Here is a 21710-nt window from a genome sequence, read left to right on the forward strand (position 1 = left end):
AGCCTGGTGGGAGCAGGGTGACACAGTGACACAGATTCCCAAAGGGAGGGAACCACAGAGACCTTCCTGCCCTGTTTGGGGTGGGGGCAGGAGGGAAGAGAGACGCTCAGATGCTGGTTTGGATTCTTAGTAACAGCAGCAGTCTTTTGTGAGCTGGATTTGAAAATGTGTAGTGATCTTGAATTCAGTGCATCATACCTAATTTAGATTAACTACCCAGCAAGTGATGTTTTGAAATGTAAACCACCTTTCAGCTTTTCTGCTGTTCCAGTTCACAAGAAGCCCTCACACCTCATTGTGTCGGAAGGAAGGTGCTGGGCCTTGGGCTGTGATGCTCTGTATGTCATCCCAGCCATTCATGTGCCATTTCTCTCAGGTGTTCTGAACAGAGTCCTCAGCCCTGGACAGGTGCAAGCCCATAGCAGGTGATACTGTGCAACCAGACTGGAGCAGCTCACACATCCCTGCTCTGCATTACTGCTGGGGCTTGGTGCTGCTCCATGCCAATAGCTCAAACTCATGCAGAAACAGCCTTTTAGGAACAGCTGATCTGAATATACTCCATGTCCACTCTTCCTTCTCCTTGAAACAGCCCAGTTGAAGCTCAGCAGATGCAAATTCCCAAATGAGTATTTATTTTATTTTTATTTTAATTGAGAGACTGGAAAACACATTGGCTTTCTGGTAGGTGTTGAGGTCATGTATTTCCCCGTAGCCTCCTGATAGCAGCTTTTGGTTTGTATTTTCTGTTAGAGCAGCCACACAATGAGTTTTAAAGGTGTTTCATATCCTACATAGAAACTAGTGATGTGCTTGTTACTCTTGTAGCTTGATGTATTTCCTTTCTGTGTCCTGACACGAGTGGCTGGGGCCAGAAGAACCATGTCAGCTCCCTTGGGAGTCCCTTGGAGCAGTGGGGGCAAAAGGGAGCTGGCCTGAGTTTACTGGTGACAATGTCAAGGATGAAACACGGTCATCACACTTGTGATTTTCTAGTTGCCAGTCCTGGTATTATGGCTTAAATTTACTATTTGTTACCTGGTGGAAGGTGTGGCCACCACAGGATAAAGCACAGGGGTGACACTAGCTCTTTCTGTCACCTGGGGCCACGTTGGCACTCGCAGCCTTGCTGGTTCTGTGACGATCAGCTCCCATTTGTTCCTCAACGTGCTCAGACCTGTCTGTGCATCTGTTTGTGATCTGTTTCCTCTCCTGGCCCTTCTCCCCCTTGCTCCTGGAGAGGAGCCCAAGTGCCCAAGTTCCAGCTCCTCCCCAGTTCCTGTGGCTCTGTGCAGCAACCGACCGGGTGAGTAACTGTGGGGTGAGTGGGGCCAGGCACTGACCCACTGCTGAGGGCACAGGGCAGTGTGTCACCGTGTGTCACCGTGTGTCACACCTGCTGCTCCTTGCCAGAGGGGCGCAGCTGCTCTGCGTCCTGCGCCAGGTACAACCCAGCAGCTCAAGAGACTGAACACAAACCCCTTGGTTATATACAAAGCAGTTTTAAACATGGAGAAAATACTATACACTAACAAAATGTGAACCTGTTTAGGTGCTTCTGTGCAGGTTGGGTTTGATTGGAAAAATGAGATTGTTTCACTTTTTTTGTTCTATGTGCAAAATTTGAATTAAAATACAGGAAAGTGACTTATAAACGCTTTAGTTGGTGTTTGTTGGCTCAATATCCCAGGCTTCTTGGTACCTCATTGAAATTAGTATTCCAGTCGAAATTAGTGGCTTTTAAGATCCTTTCTCTTTGGGAATGATGTGGAGTTTTGTATGTTCTGGCTACACTGATTTTTCCAAGGCAGTAAATGACATTAAGAAACACCCTCTCTTTAGTGGTGTTGCCTCGTGGCCATTGCCTGCCTCTCTTGGTTTTGGATTTTCTCTCTGGTCACTGTGACCATCCCAAGGCAGACTCAGCAGAACCAGTGGTCCTGGGGAGGAGTCTGCTGGTTGGTCCTCAGTGAGACACTGAGTAAAGTGTGAGAACACTCGGTATGTGGAGTTGGTGATAAAGAAGGTTCTGACATCTGACATACAATCTCCTGTGGGAAGTTAACAGTAACAGCTGCACAGAAGTGTATTTTGGTTAAATTACAATTTAACAGTGTGCTTTCAGCAGTGACTGGCTCCTGCTATGTGTAGGTGAGATTGCCCCGGAGCATCCTGGGGTGCAACTCCACATGAGGTTGCACTAAGTACTTTCTGGGCTTGCTAATTGCAGATTGAACTATTTGTGAGGCAAATGCAGGTTCCTGCAGGACACAGCCGGTGTTTGCAGTTGGCTGCTCCCAGAGCCCAGGCAGTGTCCCCTCCTTGCTGCTGCCTTGGGATCCCTCCTGTGTCAGTGCCCCAGCTCCCTACTTTGTTCCCTGGCACAGAGCATCACAGCTCACCTGTGTGCCATCCCTTTCCCCTCTCAGTGCCCAGCACTTCAGGTTTCTCCTGCTCTACTTGTCCCAAGTTCAGTATTCTTTCCTTCTCTGTTTGTGCATCCCAAGTGTAAGCAGTCCCAGGATCACGATTGCGTTGGGAATGCAGAAGTTTTGTCACTCAGCCTGGTTGGGGTTTGAACAGAGACTGTCATGCACAAAGAGCTTGTGTTACTCACATTGTTTCATTTCAAGTTTAAAGTGCATTATTAATTTCCATTAATGGTATTGATGAGGAAAGTGTAACTACAGGAAGGATGTTCTGGTGATGGAACAGAGTGATTTGGATTCAAAGGAGATAAGAAACTGTCACCACTACCACCACACTGCTGGTGACACACCCTGCCCAGCTAGCACCTGCTGGCTGTTGCCCACTGCTCCAATGTGTTCTAAGGGCCAAAGAGAAACAATTCCCTGCTGCTCTGCTGCCCAGGTGCCACGGTGGGGTCTGCTCTGCACCCCCTGCCCCACAGCCACGGTCTGACCCCGCTGGTGCTGCTGTCTCGGGCACAGCACTCCCTGCTCCCATCCTCATAAGGTTGTTTCCAGACTTCCCTTCATTTACTTTTCTTCCTTTGTAACTTGGTTTTTCCAGTGGAGCTGTTTTCACCCTCAGTTCTGTCCTCCAGCCTCTCCCCACCTGTTATAATGAGGCTGGTGGCATCTTGTTCTGTTAGTGAATGTCCTTGTCACTGGAGGGGAGCAGGGGACCAGGAGGGCCATAGCAAGTCTGGTATGAAACATGGCCATTTTACCTTCTAGCCAAGAATTCGCCTTGGTAGTTCATGGAAGTTCACTCTGTCTTACTCATACTCAAAGCAGTTATTTCTTTGGTTTTATATTAAAAAAGAAAAACGACTTAGATATTTGTGTCCACTGCAGATTTATTTTAAATGGAATATGTGAGTACCATGTATTATGGTATTTTTAAATAATCTATTGCCTATTTTGGGGGGGAGGGAGATGACAAATATTTAGTCTTAGATTTGCACTGCTGGATTTTTTTAAGTGTAACCTTGATTGGTTATCCTGGTGTTTTATTCTGTAAGATTAGTCTTATGAATTAAAGTTTGATAATTAAGTACTTCTGTGTTTGAGTGTTTCAATATTCTGTATGTACTGCTTCCTCCTGCATGAACAGCTGTGAGCAAAGGGTTTGCAGTGAGTTTCTTAGCAGGCAGAAATTGAGGGGAGCCCACCCCTGGTGACACATCAGAGCTGTGGATGCCCATCTCCCAGGGTGGGGATTTGGGTGCTGCTGCTCTGTGCCGCTGCACACGCATGGGCTGTGAGGTACAGCATGGTCTGCACCGCCCTGCCCAAAGCCGGGCTTTAATCTGCTTTTACACGGAGATCGGGCCGGTGCTGCTGAGCTGGCCGTGTCACAGTCCCACTGCCATTTAACAGCCCCAGCACTGCGCTCTCAGCAGCCTCGCGTTTGTCAGGCTGCACGGGAGCTGCTCGGCTTCGCCTCCGCCTTTAGACACCTGCTCTCCTCCCACCCAAAAACCTCCTCCCAGCTCTCAGAGAGTTCAGCAGCCCCAAATTAGTGCTGTCATTGTCGCGGCGCGGGCCAGCGGGCAGGCTGCTGTTCGGGTCAGTGCCCGGCGGTGCCCTGGCTGCCCGGTGCAGCATTCAGTTCCCGCAGGAGGTCCCACCGCAGCCCTTGTCCCCCGGGCAGAGCTCCCGGCACGGGGCTGAGCGGCTGCAGCGGCAGGACCCGGGGGGCGGCAGCACTCGGCTCCTCTACCGCCCCTGCCCCGTCGCCCCGCGTTACCGGCGAGAGGAATTTGTCTCAGCTCGGTGCCCGCGGCGGGATGGGCCGGGAGGGATGCGGGGAGTGTGCGCTGAACGCGGGGGCGGCTCCACCTCGGCGAGCAAACGACCGGGAGCCGGGAGGAGAACAGGGGAGGCCGCCGGGCCCGCGGTGTCCGGGTTGGTGTGCGGAGCGCGGCGCTGGCAGGGGCGGAAGCCGCGTCCGGGACCCGCCCCGGCCCGCTGACTCACGGCCACCGCGCGGCCCGCCGGCCTGCCCGCGACATGGGCGGCCCGGCAGCGCCGAGCCCGCGGGGGCTCCGGCAGCTCCTGCCGCCGCTCCTGCCGCTGCTCCTGCTGCTGCTCCCGCCGCCCCCGGCTCAGGTACTGCCGCCGCTGCGAGCGGTGCGTGCGACAGGGGGGGACAGCGCCCGGGAGGGGACAGCGCGGGGGACAGAAGATCGGAGGGGGACAGTGGTGTGCCCGCGTGGTTCCCGGTGTGAGCCTGGGCTCACTGTGCCCCGCGGGTGGTGCGGGAGGGCTCCGGGTGTGACAGCGCGGGAACGGGCAGGTGCTGGGGGACAGCAGCGTCCCGCGTGTGACACCGCCGAGCGCGGGGCTGCAGCCGCCGTGGGTGCGTGTGCGACACCGGAACGGTGTCCGTGCTGCGGGTGGCTGAAGGGGTCGGGATGCTGCCGGGTGTCCCATGGCCGGATGCGGGTAGCATTGGCCGCTGTGCGATGGAGCGCCGGGCTGTCACCCCGCTGAGGAGCCCCTGCGGCACACAGAGCAGAGTTGTTCTCCAACCTCACCCCTGGGCCTGGCTGTGGCCGGGAGCGGGGTTCCCTTCCCTGGGTGTCCCTGGCCCCTCCTGCCTGGTCCTGCCCGCGGAGCTGCTGCCTGTCACAGCGGTCCCTTCGGAGCCGGATGCAGCTCCTGCAGTTGGTGGCAGTTCAAGTGGATAGGCAGCGTGCCAGGGTGGCTTTGGATTACATTGGTAGAGCTGCTGCAGCGAAGGAAGCGGCAGATGCTGGCGCCGAGTTTCTGTCTGTGCTTGGCCGTCTCTCCCTCTGTCCATACCTGGGGGAACCAGTGTGCCCCGAGCCCACGGCTGAGCTCTGGCTGAGCAGCGTTAGTGCAGAGCCCAGCGTGCTGTGATGGGATCCTGGGGAGAGCACAGCTCCTGGGAACATCCCATGGGAGCAACAGCCATGCTTCTGGGCTGCGGCTGGTCAGAATGGCTGCTGGGGCAACTGGGGCTGGGAGCAGCGGGAGGGTGGCAACTCCCAGGCATCCAGTGCTCCCGGTTCTGCCCGTGGTGGTGTGTGGGGAGCAGGCCGGGCAGCCTGCCGTTTGCCCAAGTGCCCTGGCACCAAAACACTTGCAGCAGAAAAAACCACAGAGCATCAGTGGGGAAGGAAGCACAGCGCCCTGTCAGCTGCGGGGCCTCGGCAGTCTCAGTTCCCCTGGGCAGGTGGCCACACTGAGAGAGCCATGTGTCTGCCAGCCTGCCATGTCCCCAGCAATCCTGCCTGCATGGCCACAGGGGCTGGAGAGCCATGGTGGGGAGCAGTCCCCTTCCCTGCCTGCCCTGCCATGTCCTCTGGGCAAAGCCAGAGCAGGGAAGCTTGCTCTGACCTGGCCTGAAAATTAAGCAGAAAGAAGTGCAAGTAAAAGAATTGGGCCAGAGACAGAGAGGTTGGTGTGAGGTGCATTGGGAGGGAGGTCATGTGTGCTCCTGTGTTGTTACAGCTGAAGGAATCTCCTGGTCCCACTGTGCCACAGACAGCCTTGTACTGTCAGGTTCTGCTCTGCAAATGGGATCAGACTCACATGGAGGCACTGGCTGGGCACAGGCTGCTGGCTGGTCCTGCCCCACAGCCTGAGCAGCCCCCCAGGACAGGCTCTACTAGCTCGGGCTCCCAGAGCAGCAAGGGGATGAATGAGGGGCTGGGTTTGAGGGTGTCCTTGGGCCTCTCATGCTCAGTCTGCAGCCAGCCAGGGTCTCAGGCGCTGCTGCCAAATCCCTGGTATCAGGGACTGCCAGAGCCATGTGGGTCCCGCTGCTGTTTGCCCATCCCTGTTTGCCAACAGGGTGAGGTCAGCATGTGTGGCACTGGCTGAGCTGGCACTCGGTATGTGGACACCATACGTGGAAGCAGCAGCTCTCCTTCCCAGGTGAATTTGCAATTACTTCCTCAATGTCAGGTAGCTGAAACCTTCAGCTCTGAAGGCCTGGGTAAGCAATCATCACTTGTCTGGCATGAAAAGTCACCCGACTTGTTTGTTTCTGGAAGGAGCTGACAGTCGGGCTGCTCCTTTAGAAAGGCACCTGTGGCTGTGACTGAGGACAGCCACACTGCAGTTCATCCCACCTGTAGGAAAACTCATTCCAGGGAGAGGAGGGGGAAGCAAGGCTGCTGCAGCCCCCAGACAGCTCTGGTGAGATGCAAGCAGTGCTGCAGGAGCCAGAGGCTGCAGGTGCAAGTGGTGGGGTCACTGCAAGCACAGGTGCCCCAGGAGCTGAGCTGCACAGAGGACCTGGCCTGAGGGATTGTCCCCAAGTCTGGCCGAGCTCTTGAGGATCGTGTGTCTGTCCTAGAGCCTCAAAGGTGGAGCTGTGACTGTCCCAGAAACACTGCTCTTCGTCTCCACACTGGATGGGAACCTCCACGCTGTCAGCAAGAGCACAGGGGACATCAAGTGGACCCTGAAGGATGGTGAGTATGACTGAGGGGCGTTTGCTTACAGCCTGGCTCCTGGAGCATGTTTGGGGTTTGGGAATGCTCCCCTGGGCTGGCTCCTGCTCATGGGCTCTGGGCTGCCAGTGCCTCCATCCCTGGGGTCCACTGCCAGCCCCATCCTCAACCCCAGCTCCAGCCCCAGGCACAGCTGAGCATGGATTATTAGCATCTGCCATTGGTATCTCTTCTGGCTCTGCAAGGCAAGCAGGCAGTGTGGCTGGGCTGGGGGACAGTGCCACGCTGGGTAAACAGTTGTGTTGTGCTGTCCCACTCACAGGAGCGCTGCTGACGTGGCCTCTCACTCTCTGTTTCAGATCCCATTTTGCAGGTTCCGGTGTATGTGGCAGAGTGAGTGTCAACCCCACGGGCAGCTGGGCAGTGCAGGAGGCTCTCCCTGATAACTGATGGAGCAGCAGCAGGAAAGGGGAACCATGGAGAAATGAAATGCTCAATCCATGCCATGGCAGCACATTACCCTGGCTCTGGTGCTGGCACTTGGTGCATGGTGATGAGAAGGAGTTGGCCCCTGCTCAGCCCTTCCAGCGGAGGAGCTCTCAGATCAAACACACACCAGCATGGACAGAAATTGAGGGAAATTCCCCTGAAAGCTTAGGGGCAGTCAGTACAGCAAGAGCTCCCCTGGGACAGGCAGGGCATCCACCAGCCTGCTGGGTGGGCACTGGGTGGTTGTGGGGAGTGCCAGGACTGACCAGAGTGGGAGTTATCTCCTGCCAAATCCAGTGCTGCAGGTGTTCAGGAAAGGTCAAGTCCTGCAGTGACCTGGAGCAAACTGCTAAAGGGGATTCTGCAGTGCAGCTGTTCTGCACCCTTGGAGGTGCCCTGGGCAGGGGGTTGCTCATGTTTTATGCTTCTCTCCTCCTTCCTAGGCCAGCATTCCTTCCAGACCCCAATGATGGCAGCCTGTATATCCTGGGAGGAAAGAACAAAGAAGGCTTGATGGTCAGTAGGGCTGTGGGGCTGTGGGCATCCTGTGACCCCCAGGGTGCCCTGGGCTGGGGAGGTGACTGGCCCTGCACTTCTCTGCCATCTGCCTTGCAGAAGCTGCCGTTCACCATCCCGGAGCTGGTGCAGTCCTCGCCGTGCCGCAGCTCGGATGGAGTGCTCTACACTGGTATGGAGCACTGGGCTGGCTGGGGGACAGTGCTGACTGGGGACTCCTGGGAGCCCTGGAGGGTGACAGGCAGGAGCTCACCAGGTGCTCCTGGGGACAGGCAGGGTTGTGGGGACTTACAAAGAAGGCACTTTCCTTCTCAGGGAAGAAGCAGGACACCTGGTTCATCGTGGACCCCAAGTCAGGGAAGAAGCAGACCACCCTCTCAACAGAGGCCTGGGATGGTCTGTGCCCATCCAGCCCCCTGCTCTACATCGGACGGACCCGTAAGCCAGCTCTGTGCCCCCATCGACCACCTGGCCTCAGCAATGGCGTGCTGGAGGTGACCTTGTGCTCTGCTCCTGTCCCCAGAGTATGTCATCACCATGTATGACACCAAGTCGCGGGAGCTGCGCTGGAATGCCACCTTCTCTGAGTACTCAGCCCCGCTCTGCGAGGAGTCCTACCAGTACAGTGAGTGGGAGCTGCAGCAGCCACGGGAGCTGTGGGAGTTGTGGCACTCAGCTCACAGTGCCCACTCACAGCAGGACTCTGGCTGTGCAGGGCCTGGGGTGGCAGTGCCAGGGTCAGCAGGTCAGCTGTGCCCATGGCTGGGGAGAACAGCCACCAGCCCATGGCCTGTGGCAGGACTGAGGGTGACCAGAGGAAACACAGCCCAACTGCTGCATCCCTCATCCCTCTTGCTCTCCCCAGAAATGGCACACTTGGCCTCAAGCGGGGACGGGCTGGTGGTGACCCTGGACAAGGAGAGCGGGGAGGTTCTGTGGGCACAGAACTACGGCTCACCCGTGGTTGGCATCTACCTGTGGCACCAGGACAGCCTGCGCCGCCTCCCCCACCTCAACGTGGCCATGGAGACCCTGCGCTATCTGACCTTCCAGTCACAGGACATCCATGTCCTCAAGTGGAGCTACCAGTCTGTCAAGGGCTTTGCTGCCACCAAGACCCAGCTGCTGTATGTGCTTCTGGAGCAGTGGCAGCCGGTGGCATTCATGTTCCCCGTGCTCAGCCACCCTGGTCCGTGATGGATGGAAGGTGATGCTTGTCCTTGCCCTGCAGGCCAGCGCTCTATGTGGGAAAGCACTCAACCAGCTTCTACGCCATGACCTCCCTGGTGCACGGCAGCGTGGCGCTGGTGGTGAGTGTCCGAGTGTCCCCACTGCTCCCTGGGGCTGAGCTGATGGCCACGTGGTGCCCCACGAGCTGCCACGTCCCCAGCCCCAGGGCATCACGCTGGCCAGGATCGACGGCCCCACCACGGACGACGTGACCATGAGGGAGTCCGGGGAGTGTGAGATCACACCCAGCACCAATGTCAAGTACCCACATGGCAGCATCACCTCGCTTCACAACCAGTGGCTCCTCATAGGTGTGGACCTGTCGTAGGCATGGACGAAGTGACTGCTGGGCACCCCAGACTGGGGTGGGCAGGGACCCTTTGAAGCAGGGCTCACAGTTACCGATGCTGGGAGTCTCATGAGAAGTGATCACCCTTCTCCAGGAAAGCCAGGGCTGCAGGTGAGGGATGGATGATGAAACCAAGAGGTGAACTGAAGGTTGTCTCTGTTCCCCTCCTGCCACAGGGCACCATGAGCTGCCTCCCGTGGTCCACACCACGATGCTGCGAGCCTTCCCAGAGAACCTGAGGAAGACCACAGAAACCATCATCCCCAGGGCTCCTCCTGCCAGGACTGTGTTCGATGATGTGAGTGGCAAAGGGTGCTGAGTCACTGAAGGGTCTGGGCTGCTTGGTGTGGGCAATGGGTCCCCAGTGTGGGGTAGGACAGGAAAGAAGTCCCAAACTCGAGTGCCCTGCAGTCTGTCCCTCCTGTGTCACCCAGCCCTGGGTGTGTTGCAGTTCCTGGCCCCAAGCAGCGAGGAGGAGCCGGCTGTCCGCAGCGAGGAGCAGCTCCAGCCACACCCCACGCTGGAGCAGCAGGTGGAAGTGTATCCTGAGTCTGGCACCTGGGACCTGGTGATGGCTGGTGTTGGCACAGCTCTGCTGGGCGGGGGAATCCTGGTCCTCCTGCTCACAGTGAGTGCTGGTGGTGGAGGGTGAGGGACAGTGGAGCCAATGTCCCAGTGTGGCTCCAGGCATGGAGGTGAGTCTTGCCATGGTTTGTGTTCCAGAAACTGCAGAGGCAGCACGTGGCACAGCAGAAGCAGCTGGAGGAGCAGATACAGCTCCTGCAGCAGCAGCAGGAGATGCTGCTCCCAGGCCGTGTCTCCAGGGAGGGTGTCCCTGAGGAGCCCAGGGAGCTGCAGCTGAGCCAGGGAAGTGCATCCCAGCTCTCGCAGGGCTCCAGCCCCTCACCCCGCCTGAAGGACCTGGCTAACGGGACAGTCAGCCCAGAGCCAGCTGTTCCAGCGGCTGCTGAAGGTGGGTGCAGGGGGAATGGACAGGCTGGGTGGGCTTCTGTCCAGAGATGCTGGCACCCAGAGCAGGCACAGGCATGCCTGCAGGTGAGAGGGCTGCAGCCCAGCTGGGATGGGAGGAGGTGCCAGATCTGCTGCTGGACAAGCATGAACTACACAAGAGTAGGGCACAAGAAATGGCCCAATGAATAAAGCAGGTGTCCTCCATACAGAGCTAATGCTTGGAGGCTGGTAGATGGCTGTCTTCTCTCCCTTGCAGATGCAGAACCAGACCTGGTTGTAGTTGGAAAAGTTTCTTTTAACCCCAAGGATGTGCTGGGTCATGGAGCCGGAGGAACCTTTGTCTTCAGGTGGGTGACACTTGGTGTCTGTCCCCACTCTGCCCCCATTCCCCCTGGGAACCACAGGGACAGTGACAAGGAAGCTCTTGCCCAGGGTGGTGGCCAATGGTTCAGGGACTTTTGAGAACAACTCACCATCTTCTGGTCCTCATCACACCCATCCTGGAGCTGTGCTCATGGCCCTCATTAACCTCATAGCTGGGAATGCAGGGCAGGTCCCCCTTGCACCTCCTCCCTGCCTGCCTGCCTGCCCCTGCTCTGGCTCCTCACACAGTTCCCAGGCTCTGGCTGAGCCTCTACTCCAGCACTGAACACAGTAAAAAGTGAGGGATGTAATTTTCCTACAAAACTGAGACCACCCAGTTCCCAGCTTACACTGGGGGAGATTTTTCCTGTCGGTGATGTGACAAGGCTTTGGGAGTCACAGCAGAGTGACCCATGCTGAGGACCCTGTGGGTGAGCTCAGCAGTGCCCAGCGACACTCTGGGCACTCTCTGCACAGGGGGCAGTTTGAGGGCAGGAATGTGGCTGTGAAGAGGCTCCTGCCCGAGTGTGTCCATCTGCTTGACCGTGAGGTGCAGCTGCTCCGCGAGTCAGACGAGCATCCCCACGTTGTCCGCTACTTCTGCACTGAGAAGGACAGGCAGTTCCACTACATTGCCATCGAGCTCTGCTCTGCCACACTGCAGGAGGTGAGCCCTGGGCACGGGGCTGCTGCTGGGGCTGACTGGGAGCCCTGGAAACACAAGTCTTGGGCACAAACAGCCCCATATGGGCTGTTCTCCATCACCCTGGGGCAGGGTGTCTTTCCAGCCAGCTTGCCTTTGCCCAGGAAATAAGGCTTAGTTCCTCTCTCTCTCTTCTGTGTGGTTCCAGTACGTGGAGAGCCCCAGCTTTGACCGCTGTGGGCTGGACCCAGTGTCCCTGCTGCGTCAGACCATGTCTGGGCTGGCCCACCTGCACTCCCTCAGCATTGGTAAGGGCCAGCAGGGCATCTTCATCCTGTCCTCAGCAAATGCTGTGGGCTTTGGGCAGTGCCTGTTGGGCTTTGGGCAGTGCCTGTTGGGCTTTGGGCAGCAGCTGTGGGGTCAGCAGCACACGGGGCTGTGGCAGAGCCCTGTTTGCTCCAGCCCTGCTTGGTAACACCACATGCTCTCTCTTGCAGTCCACCGTGACCTGAAGCCCTGCAACATCCTCATCTCTGTCCCGAATCGTCACGGGCAGATCCGTGCCGTCATCTCTGACTTTGGCCTCTGCAAGAAGCTTCAGGGGGGACGACAGAGCTTCAGCCTGCGCTCTGGGATCCCTGGCACCGAGGGTTGGATTGCACCTGAAGTGCTGCAGGAAGCCCCGAAGGAGAACCCTGTCAGTGAGCCAGCCCTGCCCTGGGAGCTCCTCGGGCCCATCGTGGCAGTGTCCCACACGCTGGCAGTGGCCTCAGGTCACACTGCTGGGGTGCACAGTTTGGATGAGAGCTCCATGAGCCCAAGCCAGCCCAGACACAGGCACTGTGCTCCTTGCTAGGGCTGCCCCCACACCTCTGCCCTTGGGGGGACAGTGCCCAGCTGTGTTCAGCACAGGTGTCTCATCGGGCTCCAGTCCTCAGAAATTTGGGGTGGGGAGGCTGGAGAAGCTGTGGGTTGCTGCCAAGGTTACGCTTCTCTCTTCAGCACTGGGGATCCCATTCCCACTGGAAGCAGCTGCTGCACTGATCCCCAGCAGGGCACACACTGGAGCTCATGCTGGTGTCTGTTTGCCTGCTGGTGGGACACCAGCAGCCCCTGCATGTCTGTTGGGCTGTGGAGTCCTGAATTCTGGCTGTGGCTCTGCAAACCCCTTCTCTGACAGGGACTTGGGCTGTTGGGGTTCCCCTGACCCCATACAATGCATTTTCCAGCAGCTCTGCAGCCAACAACCAGTCGTCCACATAAAAGGATAGAAAAGTGGGAGGTAAAGCTTTTCTTGCCCTTTGACTGAGGTTCCCCCTGTGTTTTGCAGACCAGTGCTGTGGACATTTTCTCAGCCGGGTGTGTCTTCTACTACGTGGTGTCGGGGGGACAGCACCCCTTTGGGGACAGCCTGCGGCGCCAGGCCAACATCCTGGCAGGCTCCTACCAGCTGAGCTGCCTGCAGGAGGAGGCTCATGGTGAGACCATTCCCCAGTGGTATGGCATCATGGGGAAGCTCCAGGCTGAGGGGCAGCTCCTGGTCCTGGTGCAGGGGTGAGTTCTCTGCTGGTTTGTTTCACCCTCAGACAAACTTGTTGCGAGAGAGCTTATTGTGGCAATGATCAGCTCGGAGCCCCAGCGCCGGCCCTCGGCCCCTGTGGTCCTTGTGCATCCCTTTTTCTGGAGTCAGGAGAAGCAGCTGCAGTTCTTCCAGGTGAGCCTGTGCTGTCCCACTGGCAGCGAATGCGGGTGTGCACTGAAATGTGCTGGAAACTGCTGTGTTTGGGTCAACATGCTCATTGTGAGCTACTTGTAGAAGGGGTGTAGGGTCCCTGGGTCTCTGCGCCACCCTGTGTGGGGCAAAGGCAGTGCCATACCCACCCCATCCCTGCTCTTTGGCGTGTAGGATGTCAGTGACCGTGTGGAGAAGGAGCCAGCCGAGGGGCCCATCGTCTCAGCCCTGGAATCAGGGGGACGGGCAGTGGTGAGGACCAACTGGAGGATGCACATCTCCCTCCCGCTGCAGATGGGTGAGCATGGAGGGGCCAGGCTCATCCTTGGGTCCAGTGAAGCAGGAGGGACTGGGGCTCCAAGGGTTGCTGCTTTTACTGGCCAGCAGGCACTTGTGCCCAGGACCTAAAAGCAGGGCAGGTAAAGGTGGCAGCCCTTCCTTGGGAGGCCACAGTGGAGCAGAGCTGGGGTTTGCACTAGGGGTGCTGTGGCAGCCCCTCGCCCCGGCTGTGTCCCACCTCACTCAGTGTCTCTCCTGCTGTCCCCAGACCTGAGGAAGTTCCGCACCTACAAGGGGGGCTCAGTGCGTGACCTGCTACGGGCCATGAGGAACAAGGTATGGCCAGCCAGCTGCCCTGTGGCCCTGCCACCCGAATTGTCCCTGTCCTCTCTCACCTCACCTTCTCTCCTGCAGAAGCACCACTACCACGAGCTGCCGGCCGATGTCCGGGCGGCGCTGGGCTCTGTCCCCGAGGGCTTCGTGCAGTACTTCACCTCCCGCTTTCCGCGGCTGCTGCTGCACACGCACGGCGCCATGCGGCTCTGCGCCCACGAGCGCATCTTCCACTCCTACTACTGCCAGGGGCTGAGGGGCGACGGTGCCTGAGCAGGGACAGGACACACCGGAGGGCACCACGGCTCCTCCTCGCCTGGGCCAGCGGCTCTCGGTGTCCTTGTGCAGGAGCAGTGGGGGCTCAGCGTGCAGGAGGTACCAGGAGCACAGAGGTGGGCACAGGGCAGCACTGTGCTCTCTCCTGGCGGTTCCTGAGGGACCCTCTGGGCATCCACCTCTGCAAATACTCACAGTCACACTCAGGTGTGAAGGCACTTGGGTCAGAAAACAAAGACATCTCTGGGGTGGACCCAGTGCTTGGAGAAGAAAGAGGAAAACACGTTGTGTTTTCCCAAGGACAGCTGCAGTGAGGCCCTGGCACAGCAATGCCCTCAGCCTGGCATCAGTCCCAGGGGGGCATCCACCAGGGACAGGACACTTTGTCCTGTCTGTTCTCTCCTGTGCCAGGGGATGTGGCTCCTGGAGCTGTGACCAGGACCAAGCCCCCAGTCTGGACACTGCAGCTGACCCCTCAGCCCCAGCGAGGGCTGTGTGCAGCCAGGCCAGGCTGACAGCCACCCTGGGGCTGAGAGCTGCCCAGGGATCCAGGCTGTGAGGGCACAGCCACCACAGTGAAGGTGTGAATCTCAGCTGGGCTGAGAACAAGGGATTCTCCCTTAGGCTCCCCAGCAGCCTGTACCTCTGCCAGGCCTGAGCCCCTGAGCAGGTGGCACAGCAGCTGTCTCTGGGCACAAAGGAGGCAATTCCTTGCCCCTGGGATCCTTCCCTCAAAGACAGGTCTATGCCTGTAGCTCCCCCAGCCTCTCCTGCTGCCCAGGGTGGGTGTCCCATGGCTGCTCTGGTGTCCCATGGGCATGTGTTGCCTACAAGCCAGCCTGCAGCACCAGCTGGGCCCATGGGCACGGAGAGCCCCACAGCAATAATTTTGTACAGTCTGATTCTTTTGTGTGCTGGGGTGTGGGATTTTGTTACACAGGTAACAGGGTTTGTACCAGATTTCTTTCAGAATATATTTATACAAAATGTTATAAAAACTATAAAATAAAAATTTAAGAGCTTGTCCTGCTTAAAAACAAACTGGCCTGAGAGCACCCATAGTTGCTGGCAGGGAGCAGTGATGGGAGAATACCAGAGGCAGCTTACAGGGCTCCTCCTGCAAGATTCTGCTGATTCTTTAGCCAGAATTAGTAATGTAGTAAATAAAGCAAATCACCTGGGACAAGGGAAGGTTCCCCAGCACTGGAGAAGTAACAAACTCACCCCCCTTTTTCTGCTCCTGACAAGCATCTTCCAAAACAACCATCAAGGCTTCCATCACCTGCTGCCAGTTTCCCTGTTACCTGGAGCCAAGCAAGAGGCAAGCCCAGCTCAGGGCTGTCAGTAAGGGTAAGAGAATGCCTCATTCATCAGAGGGGAAGCCAGAGATGCTGCTGCCTCCCTCAGCAAAGCAAAGAGAAGTGAAAACAGAATGCTGTGTTAAACAATCTTTATTCAAGTTATGTAATATACAAAAGTTGAGGTTGGATGTAGTTTCAGTATTAAAAGGCCAATTGCTCCATCTCACCCCAGGCTTGTTCAATACGTTACCTGAGCTTCTACAAGAGGAAACGAAGCCCAGAGCACAGGCACAGCCATGTACAGACACCTGAGGTGACAGTGCTGCTCTCTCAAGAGCACACTAAGGGGCTGGTGTGGAGTCAGGCTTTTGGCTTTGGGGAATTAGAAAAACAGACTAGGTAGGGAATTGAAAAATAGACTCTGTTAGGAGCGGGAAACAAGAAACCTTTGGGCACCAGTCAGAGTGAACAACAGTTCCCACAGCAGCAGGGTCTTCCTTGTGGCAAAGAGCCCATCCCCAGGAGTGGGACCCCAGCTGGGCCAGGGGAGGGAAGCTCCCAGCCCTCTCCCTCCAAAGCTGGGCATTTTGGCACAGATGTTGAGTCCAGAACATCAAGAACAAGGTCTAAGAAGAAGATTTCATCCGGCCTGTGCCAGACTTGGAGCTGAGCAGCTTCTCCACCATGGTGCGCGCGTAGCGGAGGCGGCTGGCCAGCTCCCGGCAGCAGCCGTGCTCCTCGATCAGGCTCAGCTTGTACGTGCGGAAGTCCCGTTTCTCATCTATGTATGTGACAGCAGCCATGAGAGGGCACAGGATGATCTTGGTGTGGTCCTGGGGGGAGAGAACACAGAGTCACTGAGCACTGTGCTCCTCAGGGCTGCATTTCCTCTGGCTGAGCCATCTCAGCAGCACCCAGAGTGTGGTGATGAGGTGCCTCTGCAGAATTCCTTCAGAGTGCAGCTAGGGGGAACAGCCAGCTCGACACAGCTGCACCCAGCCACAGCAGCCAACCTGCTGCTCAAGGACATGGCCCCTCACGAGCAAGGAGTGTCTGGGGCCCTCAGAAAGCAGCACAGACAGTGTTCGGTGCCCTGGGCAAAGCCTTGGCCCAGGTCACCCCCTCCTGTCACCTTCTGAGCAGAGCCATGTGCAGTCAGAGCCACGCTGGGAAGAGCCTTACCTGGAAGAAGTTGATCTGCACGGTGCCATTGCTGAGGTGCAGGATGATGGCACTGCGGGTCCGGAACCAGGTGTACAGGTAGGGCAGACGGGCCAGCTCATCCCCTTCCCGTGGCGTGATGTTGGCCCCTGCCTTCAGCAAGTGCTCACTCATGTAGTTCCGGAAGTACTTCAGTAGTGTTATCTGTAGAGGGGACAGGCTGTGAGGGGCCAAGGGTGACCCCAAGGCATGGGGGGAGCACAGGGGCTGCCATCACAGTCCCAGAGGAGCCTCTTAATGTCTTTCAGAGCTTGAGGTGTCACTGCACAAGTTTGTGCAAATCCTCAAAGTTAACTCTGACTGTGCCACGTCAGACTCACTTTGCTGAACATTTCAGTATGTGCAAGTCACATGAGCACTTATTTCTGTGAAACTGCTCATAAACGAGCCTCAGATAGCAATTAGAGTTGCTAGTGTCTGTCTGTGGGACCATGTGTCACCAGCTAGAGGAAGCCTGCAGTGCCAGTGACCTCCACTTATGTTTCTCCCTGGAGCCCACCCTCCCACCAAAGCCCAAGGCTGGCAAGAGTCTCACCATCCCCCAGCCAAGGCTCCTGTCCCCAGGACTGACCTTCTTGTTGAGGGCAGTCGGGTAGGACCTCACAGTGAAGTAGGACTCGGTGCTGTTCTGCTCAATGTACTGCAGGTTGTCCCCATCGTTGTACATGATGAGACGAGTGGAGTCATTGAAGAGAACCCCAACGCTGTTGTCACAGAGCTGGTAACCTGCCCAGAAGGGACCCCCATGAGGCCTCCAAACTCAGGGGACCACAGGCCCTGGGAAGTACCAAGGCGGATGGTTTATCACGCAGGGATTCCCTGACAGCCACCCCACCAAGTCTCTGCCAGGTCTCCTCTTTGAGAAGGTCTGGGTGGCACTTTTCCACCTGTGGATTTGTCATCTCCCTTATTGCATCACCTGCTGCAGAAACAGCCTCAGCTGCCACCGTGGGTCCCTGTGCAGGCTGGGGAGGAGCTTGGTTACCTCATGCACAGGTAACCATTGTCCACCTTAAAGTGGCCAGGGCTGATGGTCAGTGATCACTGCTCTGGATTCCCTGGGTACTTGGTAAGATTCCTGGCAGTGGTCTTGGACACACACACACTGGAATATGGTGATTAAAAACCCAGACCTAGGAAATGCCCAAATCCAGGCTTCTCCCAGCCCCTTCAGACACCAGGAAAGCCTGAAGCATTGTCATCCCCAGTATTTACCGAGTCCATATTTATCCGAGTAGTCCACCCATTTGCTAACCCAGAAGATGGGAATGCAGGCTGGGTCCTCAGCTTCTTCTGCAGGAAGAAAGAAATTTGTTAGGAGACATTTCCTACAGCCCGTGCACCCCAGGGTCTGTGGGCTGCCCCAGGCTCACCTTCTCTCACTGGTGCTCTGTCAGAGGGCTTGGCTGCATTGACTGCAGTCAGCTGCTGTAACATGTCAGCCAAGTGGCAGCTGACAGCATCTCCCAGCTCCCGCAGCCCCGGCGCTTCCTCCTTGTCTGGCAAGTTCTCCTGTGCAGGGCTGTCTGCTCCTGGGCCAGAGAGAAAAGAGTGCGGAGATGTGACCAGGAAGAGGTTTCCAGACTTACACCCAACCCCAGGTGTAGGCAACATTTTACACGCAGAATGGATCATGTTGGAAGGGAGCATGGTGGGGCATGACGGGCACTTCCCTGCTCCAGCAGGTGAAGTCCAGAGCACAGGACATGTCCAGAGGGTTCTGGAATATCTCCAGTGAGGAAGACTCCACACACCCTCTCTGGGCAATCTGTTCAGTGCTTGGGCACTGCACAGGAAAGAAGTTCTTCCTCATGTTCTGGTGGAACTTCTCAAGCATCAGTTTGTGCCCATTACAGAGCTGAAGTGAATGCAGTACTTCCTCCCTGCCTGGGCAGAGCAAGGACAACACCCTCATCCCCAAAATGCTCTGAGTTTCCATAAGGATCAGGAGATGATGTGATGGAAGCACACTGCAGGTTGTAGATGCTGCTGGAGGCCAGGTAGGCTCTCTGTGCAGTGCTGCAGCTCAGCCTCACCTGGGCACCCACTCACCTTTGTTGAGGGCAGTCAGAGGCTTCCTCCCACCGAGCTCCATGCTGCTGGGAGCCAGGGAGAATCGGGGAGCAATGGTGAGGCAGCTGGTGGGCAGGCGGGTGGGCAGATACCCCGAGGTGAAGAACTCGTCGTTCAGCAGCTCGTCGATGGTTGGGCGTGTGGCAGGGTCAGACCTCAGCATCTTCTGGATGAGGTTTGCAGCCACGGGGTTGATGTGCTGAGGGACAGATGGAGTTTAGAGACAGCTTAGGGGACAGTGTGCACTAATGACAAATGAAGGGGATTTACAGCCCAGGGAAGCTCAACTTGGAGCAGAGGTCCAGTGTTGCATCAGGCAAGCAGGACACAAGGCTGGGGAAGCAGAATTGGGTAGCACAGAGAACTGGCTCCTAACAGTGCCCAAAGCCTGACTTGAGCCTGACACAAAGCTCAAGTCAACTGACCTGAGCAAGACCAACTCACCAGCAGTGGGATGAGCTGGACCCAGACCCCATGGACTTGCCCATGCCCATTCACCCCCACACACCAACAGCCCAGCTCAGATTTTTGCTGGGTCAGGCAGTGGGGAGCTGCTGGCTCCACACAAGGTTTGCTCCACCCCAGCCTGAAGCAGCCCCTCCCAGCAATGACAGCCCTGTTATGTGAGAGCCCACGGAGTGCCAGACACAGGGGCTGCAGCAGGAGGCTGACCCAGCACCACTGTGAGCTGAACAGATACCTTGGGAATGGTATACTCATTCTTCTTGATCCGGATGTACGTATCCTTCAGACATGAAGTCTCAAAAGGCGGTTTCCCCACCAGCAGAGTGTACCTGGGCATTCCCAGACAAAAGGGTGTCAGTTTTGCAAGAGACTCAGACTGTGTGCAGAAGCAACCCTGTTCTAAGCACACCCAGGGGCTTTCCTAGCAGAGGGAACACACTTAGCATTAAACACACCAACAGTTATGTGTAGCATGCCCAGCTCCTGTCCCCTGGAAAGGGAGGCTGGGATCTAGCACCCTGCAGGGAAGTTTCAGTTAGGAAGGGTGAGCTTTTGGGAATGCCTCAAGACAACCACACTGTGTGAGCAACCAGCCTGTGGACACAGTATATGGGAGCACAGGGAAGGTCGGGAGCTGCCTGGCAACAAGACTCAGCCAGGAGCTGTGATGACAGTGATGTGGAGCTTTGGCTCACATTGAAGCTCAGAGGGGTCAAGGAGACCAGAACCACAGGGATTGCCCATCCCCATGGCCTCTCAAAGGGAATTTGACTCACATGATGCAGCCAATGGACCAGATGTCCACCTCGAAGCTGTGCCCCTTCTTGCCCAGCACTTCTGGGGCAATGTAGTTCGGGGTGCCACACAGGGTCTTCTTGCGCTCCCCATCATACTCTACCTTGGTGGCCAGGCCAAAGTCACCTGGAGAGACAGGGAGAGGGGTATGACCGAGATGCCCCGGCTGGCTGGTCCCTGGGCTGGGGTGGGGTCCCTGCCACTTACCGATCTTCACCTCCATGTCGTCGCTGAGGAAGAGGTTGCCCAGCTTGAGGTCGCGGTGGATGACGCGGTGGCTGTGCAGGTACTGGCAGCCCAGGATGGTCTGGCGCAGGTAGTACCGCACCTCGGGCTCGCTCAGCGCCTTCCGCCGCTTGTGCAGCTCCAGCAGAGACTGCGGGGGACAGTCGGTCAGTACCGGGGCAGGGGGGCGGGACGCGGGGAAGGGGACAGTCAGCACCCGGGGCACACCGACACCTCCCCCCGGCCCCTCACCCTGCGGCGGCACAGCTCCAGCACGACGTAGACAAAGTCGTCGTCCTCGAAGAAGCCCTGGAAGCCGACGACGTGGCGGTGGGAGAGGCTGCGGTGGATGGCGATCTCCATGGACATCTTCTCTTTCTGATGCGGCTTCACCAGCAGCGACTTGGGCACCACCTTCCCCGCGAACACCTCCCGGCTCTCGGCCTCGGCCAGCTCGTAGCACCGCGCGAAGCCGCCCTTGCCCAGGAACCGCCCGCGCACGAAGCTGCGCCGGGTGCGCGGATCCACGAGCACCTTGGGCACCTCCTTCCCCGCCGCCGCCGCCGCCGCCCGGGCAGCCTCCGCGCGGGGCGGCTCCGCCAGCCCCACCGGCCGCGTCGCCTTCCCGCCCGCCGCGCTCATGCCGTGTCCGTGCGGTGCCGCTGCCGGGGGAGCGGCGAGTCCCTGTACCGGAGCACCGGCGGGTCGCGGGTCTCTGTACCGAAGCAGCACCGGCGGGTGCCGGTGTCTCTGTGCGGAAGCAGCGGCGGTGCCGGGGTGCCGGTGAGCGGCGGGGCAGAGCGGCGGGGCAGAGCGCAGCCCGCTCGGTGCGCTGCGATTCAAAGGCGGCGCCGGGGCCGTTACCGCGCGCGGCCGCTCCCCATTGGCCGCACGATTTAAAATCCACGCGGCGCGCGGGGCACCATGGGAGCTGCGGGGAGCACGCGCCGGCGGGGCGGGGCCTGGCGCGCTCGGACACTCCCACACAGCGCGCGCGGGTGCGCCTGCGCCGCCGGCCGTTGGTTGTGGCCGCGCGCGCTCCCGCCGGCCCCGAGACACTCCCGCGCGCGGGCACGAGGCGCTCCGTGAGGGACGTTCCCTCGCGGCTTGCACCGGGCGTGGATTGTCCCGGGAGAGGGGCTGCGGCAGCACCGTCCGCTCCCCGCAGCTCCCGTGTCCTGCCGGTTGTCAGCGGGATTCCCCCGGGTACCCAAGAACCCGGTGTTTGGGCTGGTTTTTATTCCACAGACGCCCCCCAGTCCTGCTGCCCCTCGGGTGACAGTGTGGCGATTCTGTGGGGCTGTCCCTGACCTCACTGCCTGGTCTCCCCCTCACCCCACGGACACAGTGCCCACTGACCCCCTTGCCCCAGGATCCCCAGCCCAGGCTCCCCCGTGCTGGCTCCTGGGCCCCACTTGCCAAGACAAGTGGTCACGGGATGTTCCCATCCCTTCACTCCATCACCAATGAAAAATAACCCAAATTTGCACACAACCAGCAGCAGTGCCTCATCCCAGGCCCCTGCTCTCTGCCTCCTGGCATGCACGGCCCCATGG

At 58.1% G+C, this 21710-nt stretch overlaps 2 protein-coding genes across 4 annotated transcripts; one reads left to right on the forward strand and one right to left on the reverse strand.

Moving 5' to 3' along the window:
- Window positions 1-4293: 4293 nt before the first annotated feature.
- Window positions 4294-15115, forward strand: ERN2 (endoplasmic reticulum to nucleus signaling 2). Of its 3 annotated transcripts, none has more exons than XM_085074242.1 (22): window positions 4294-4577; window positions 6796-6913; window positions 7252-7285; window positions 7825-7897; window positions 7997-8069; window positions 8213-8335; window positions 8421-8522; window positions 8763-9024; window positions 9129-9207; window positions 9288-9438; window positions 9653-9774; window positions 9928-10104; window positions 10200-10449; window positions 10705-10795; window positions 11289-11478; window positions 11663-11762; window positions 11952-12151; window positions 12785-12932; window positions 13041-13168; window positions 13361-13484; window positions 13734-13801; window positions 13880-15115. In XM_085074242.1, exons 1-22 carry the CDS (start codon window positions 4479-4481, stop codon window positions 14069-14071), a joined length of 2904 nt encoding a protein of 967 aa, XP_084930368.1. In that variant the 5' UTR covers window positions 4294-4478; the 3' UTR covers window positions 14072-15115. The 3 variants fall into 3 exon arrangements, with proteins under 3 accessions (XP_084930368.1, XP_084930367.1, XP_084930366.1); XM_085074241.1 differs by adding an exon at window positions 6288-6371 and having other exon boundaries at window positions 4471-4577; window positions 7252-7897; XM_085074240.1 differs by lacking the exon at window positions 4294-4577 and having other exon boundaries at window positions 6403-6913; window positions 7252-7897.
- Window positions 15116-15507: 392 nt separating this feature from the next.
- PLK1 (polo like kinase 1) lies at window positions 15508-20907 on the reverse strand. The gene is made up of 10 exons (XM_085074243.1): window positions 20407-20907; window positions 20137-20305; window positions 19911-20055; window positions 19370-19463; window positions 18649-18868; window positions 17970-18128; window positions 17812-17889; window positions 17168-17322; window positions 16558-16740; window positions 15508-16208 (listed from the first exon to the last, which is right to left on the reverse strand). Exons 1-10 carry the CDS (start codon window positions 20794-20796, stop codon window positions 16002-16004), a joined length of 1800 nt encoding a protein of 599 aa, XP_084930369.1. The 5' UTR covers window positions 20797-20907; the 3' UTR covers window positions 15508-16001.
- Between the last annotated feature and the right edge of the window lie 803 nt (window positions 20908-21710).

Source organism: Lichenostomus cassidix, chromosome 14 (genome assembly GCF_008360975.1).
Source record: "Lichenostomus cassidix isolate B80296 chromosome 14, HeHo_3.0, whole genome shotgun sequence".
NCBI lineage: Eukaryota > Metazoa > Chordata > Aves > Passeriformes > Meliphagidae > Lichenostomus > Lichenostomus cassidix.

What these genes read in the sequence shown, in the direction of transcription:
- ERN2 (XM_085074241.1), top strand. Translation starts at nt 7,382, where the DNA reads ATGCTCAATCCATGCCATGGCAGCACATTACCCTGGCTCTGGTGCTGG. An exon ending in GCCACCAAGACCCAGCTGCT is followed by an intron (nt 9,025 to 9,128) that starts GTATGTGCTTCT and finishes CTTGCCCTGCAG; the next exon opens with GCCAGCGCTCTATGTGGGAA. An exon ending in GGAGGAACCTTTGTCTTCAG is followed by an intron (nt 10,796 to 11,288) that starts GTGGGTGACACT and finishes CTCTCTGCACAG; the next exon opens with GGGGCAGTTTGAGGGCAGGA.
- PLK1 (XM_085074243.1), bottom strand. Translation starts at nt 20,796, where the DNA reads ATGAGCGCGGCGGGCGGGAAGGCGACGCGGCCGGTGGGGCTGGCGGAG. An exon ending in CGACATGGAGGTGAAGATCG is followed by an intron (nt 20,056 to 20,136) that starts GTAAGTGGCAGG and finishes CTGTCTCTCCAG; the next exon opens with GTGACTTTGGCCTGGCCACC. An exon ending in ATGAGTATACCATTCCCAAG is followed by an intron (nt 18,869 to 19,369) that starts GTATCTGTTCAG and finishes TCTGTCCCTCAG; the next exon opens with CACATCAACCCCGTGGCTGC.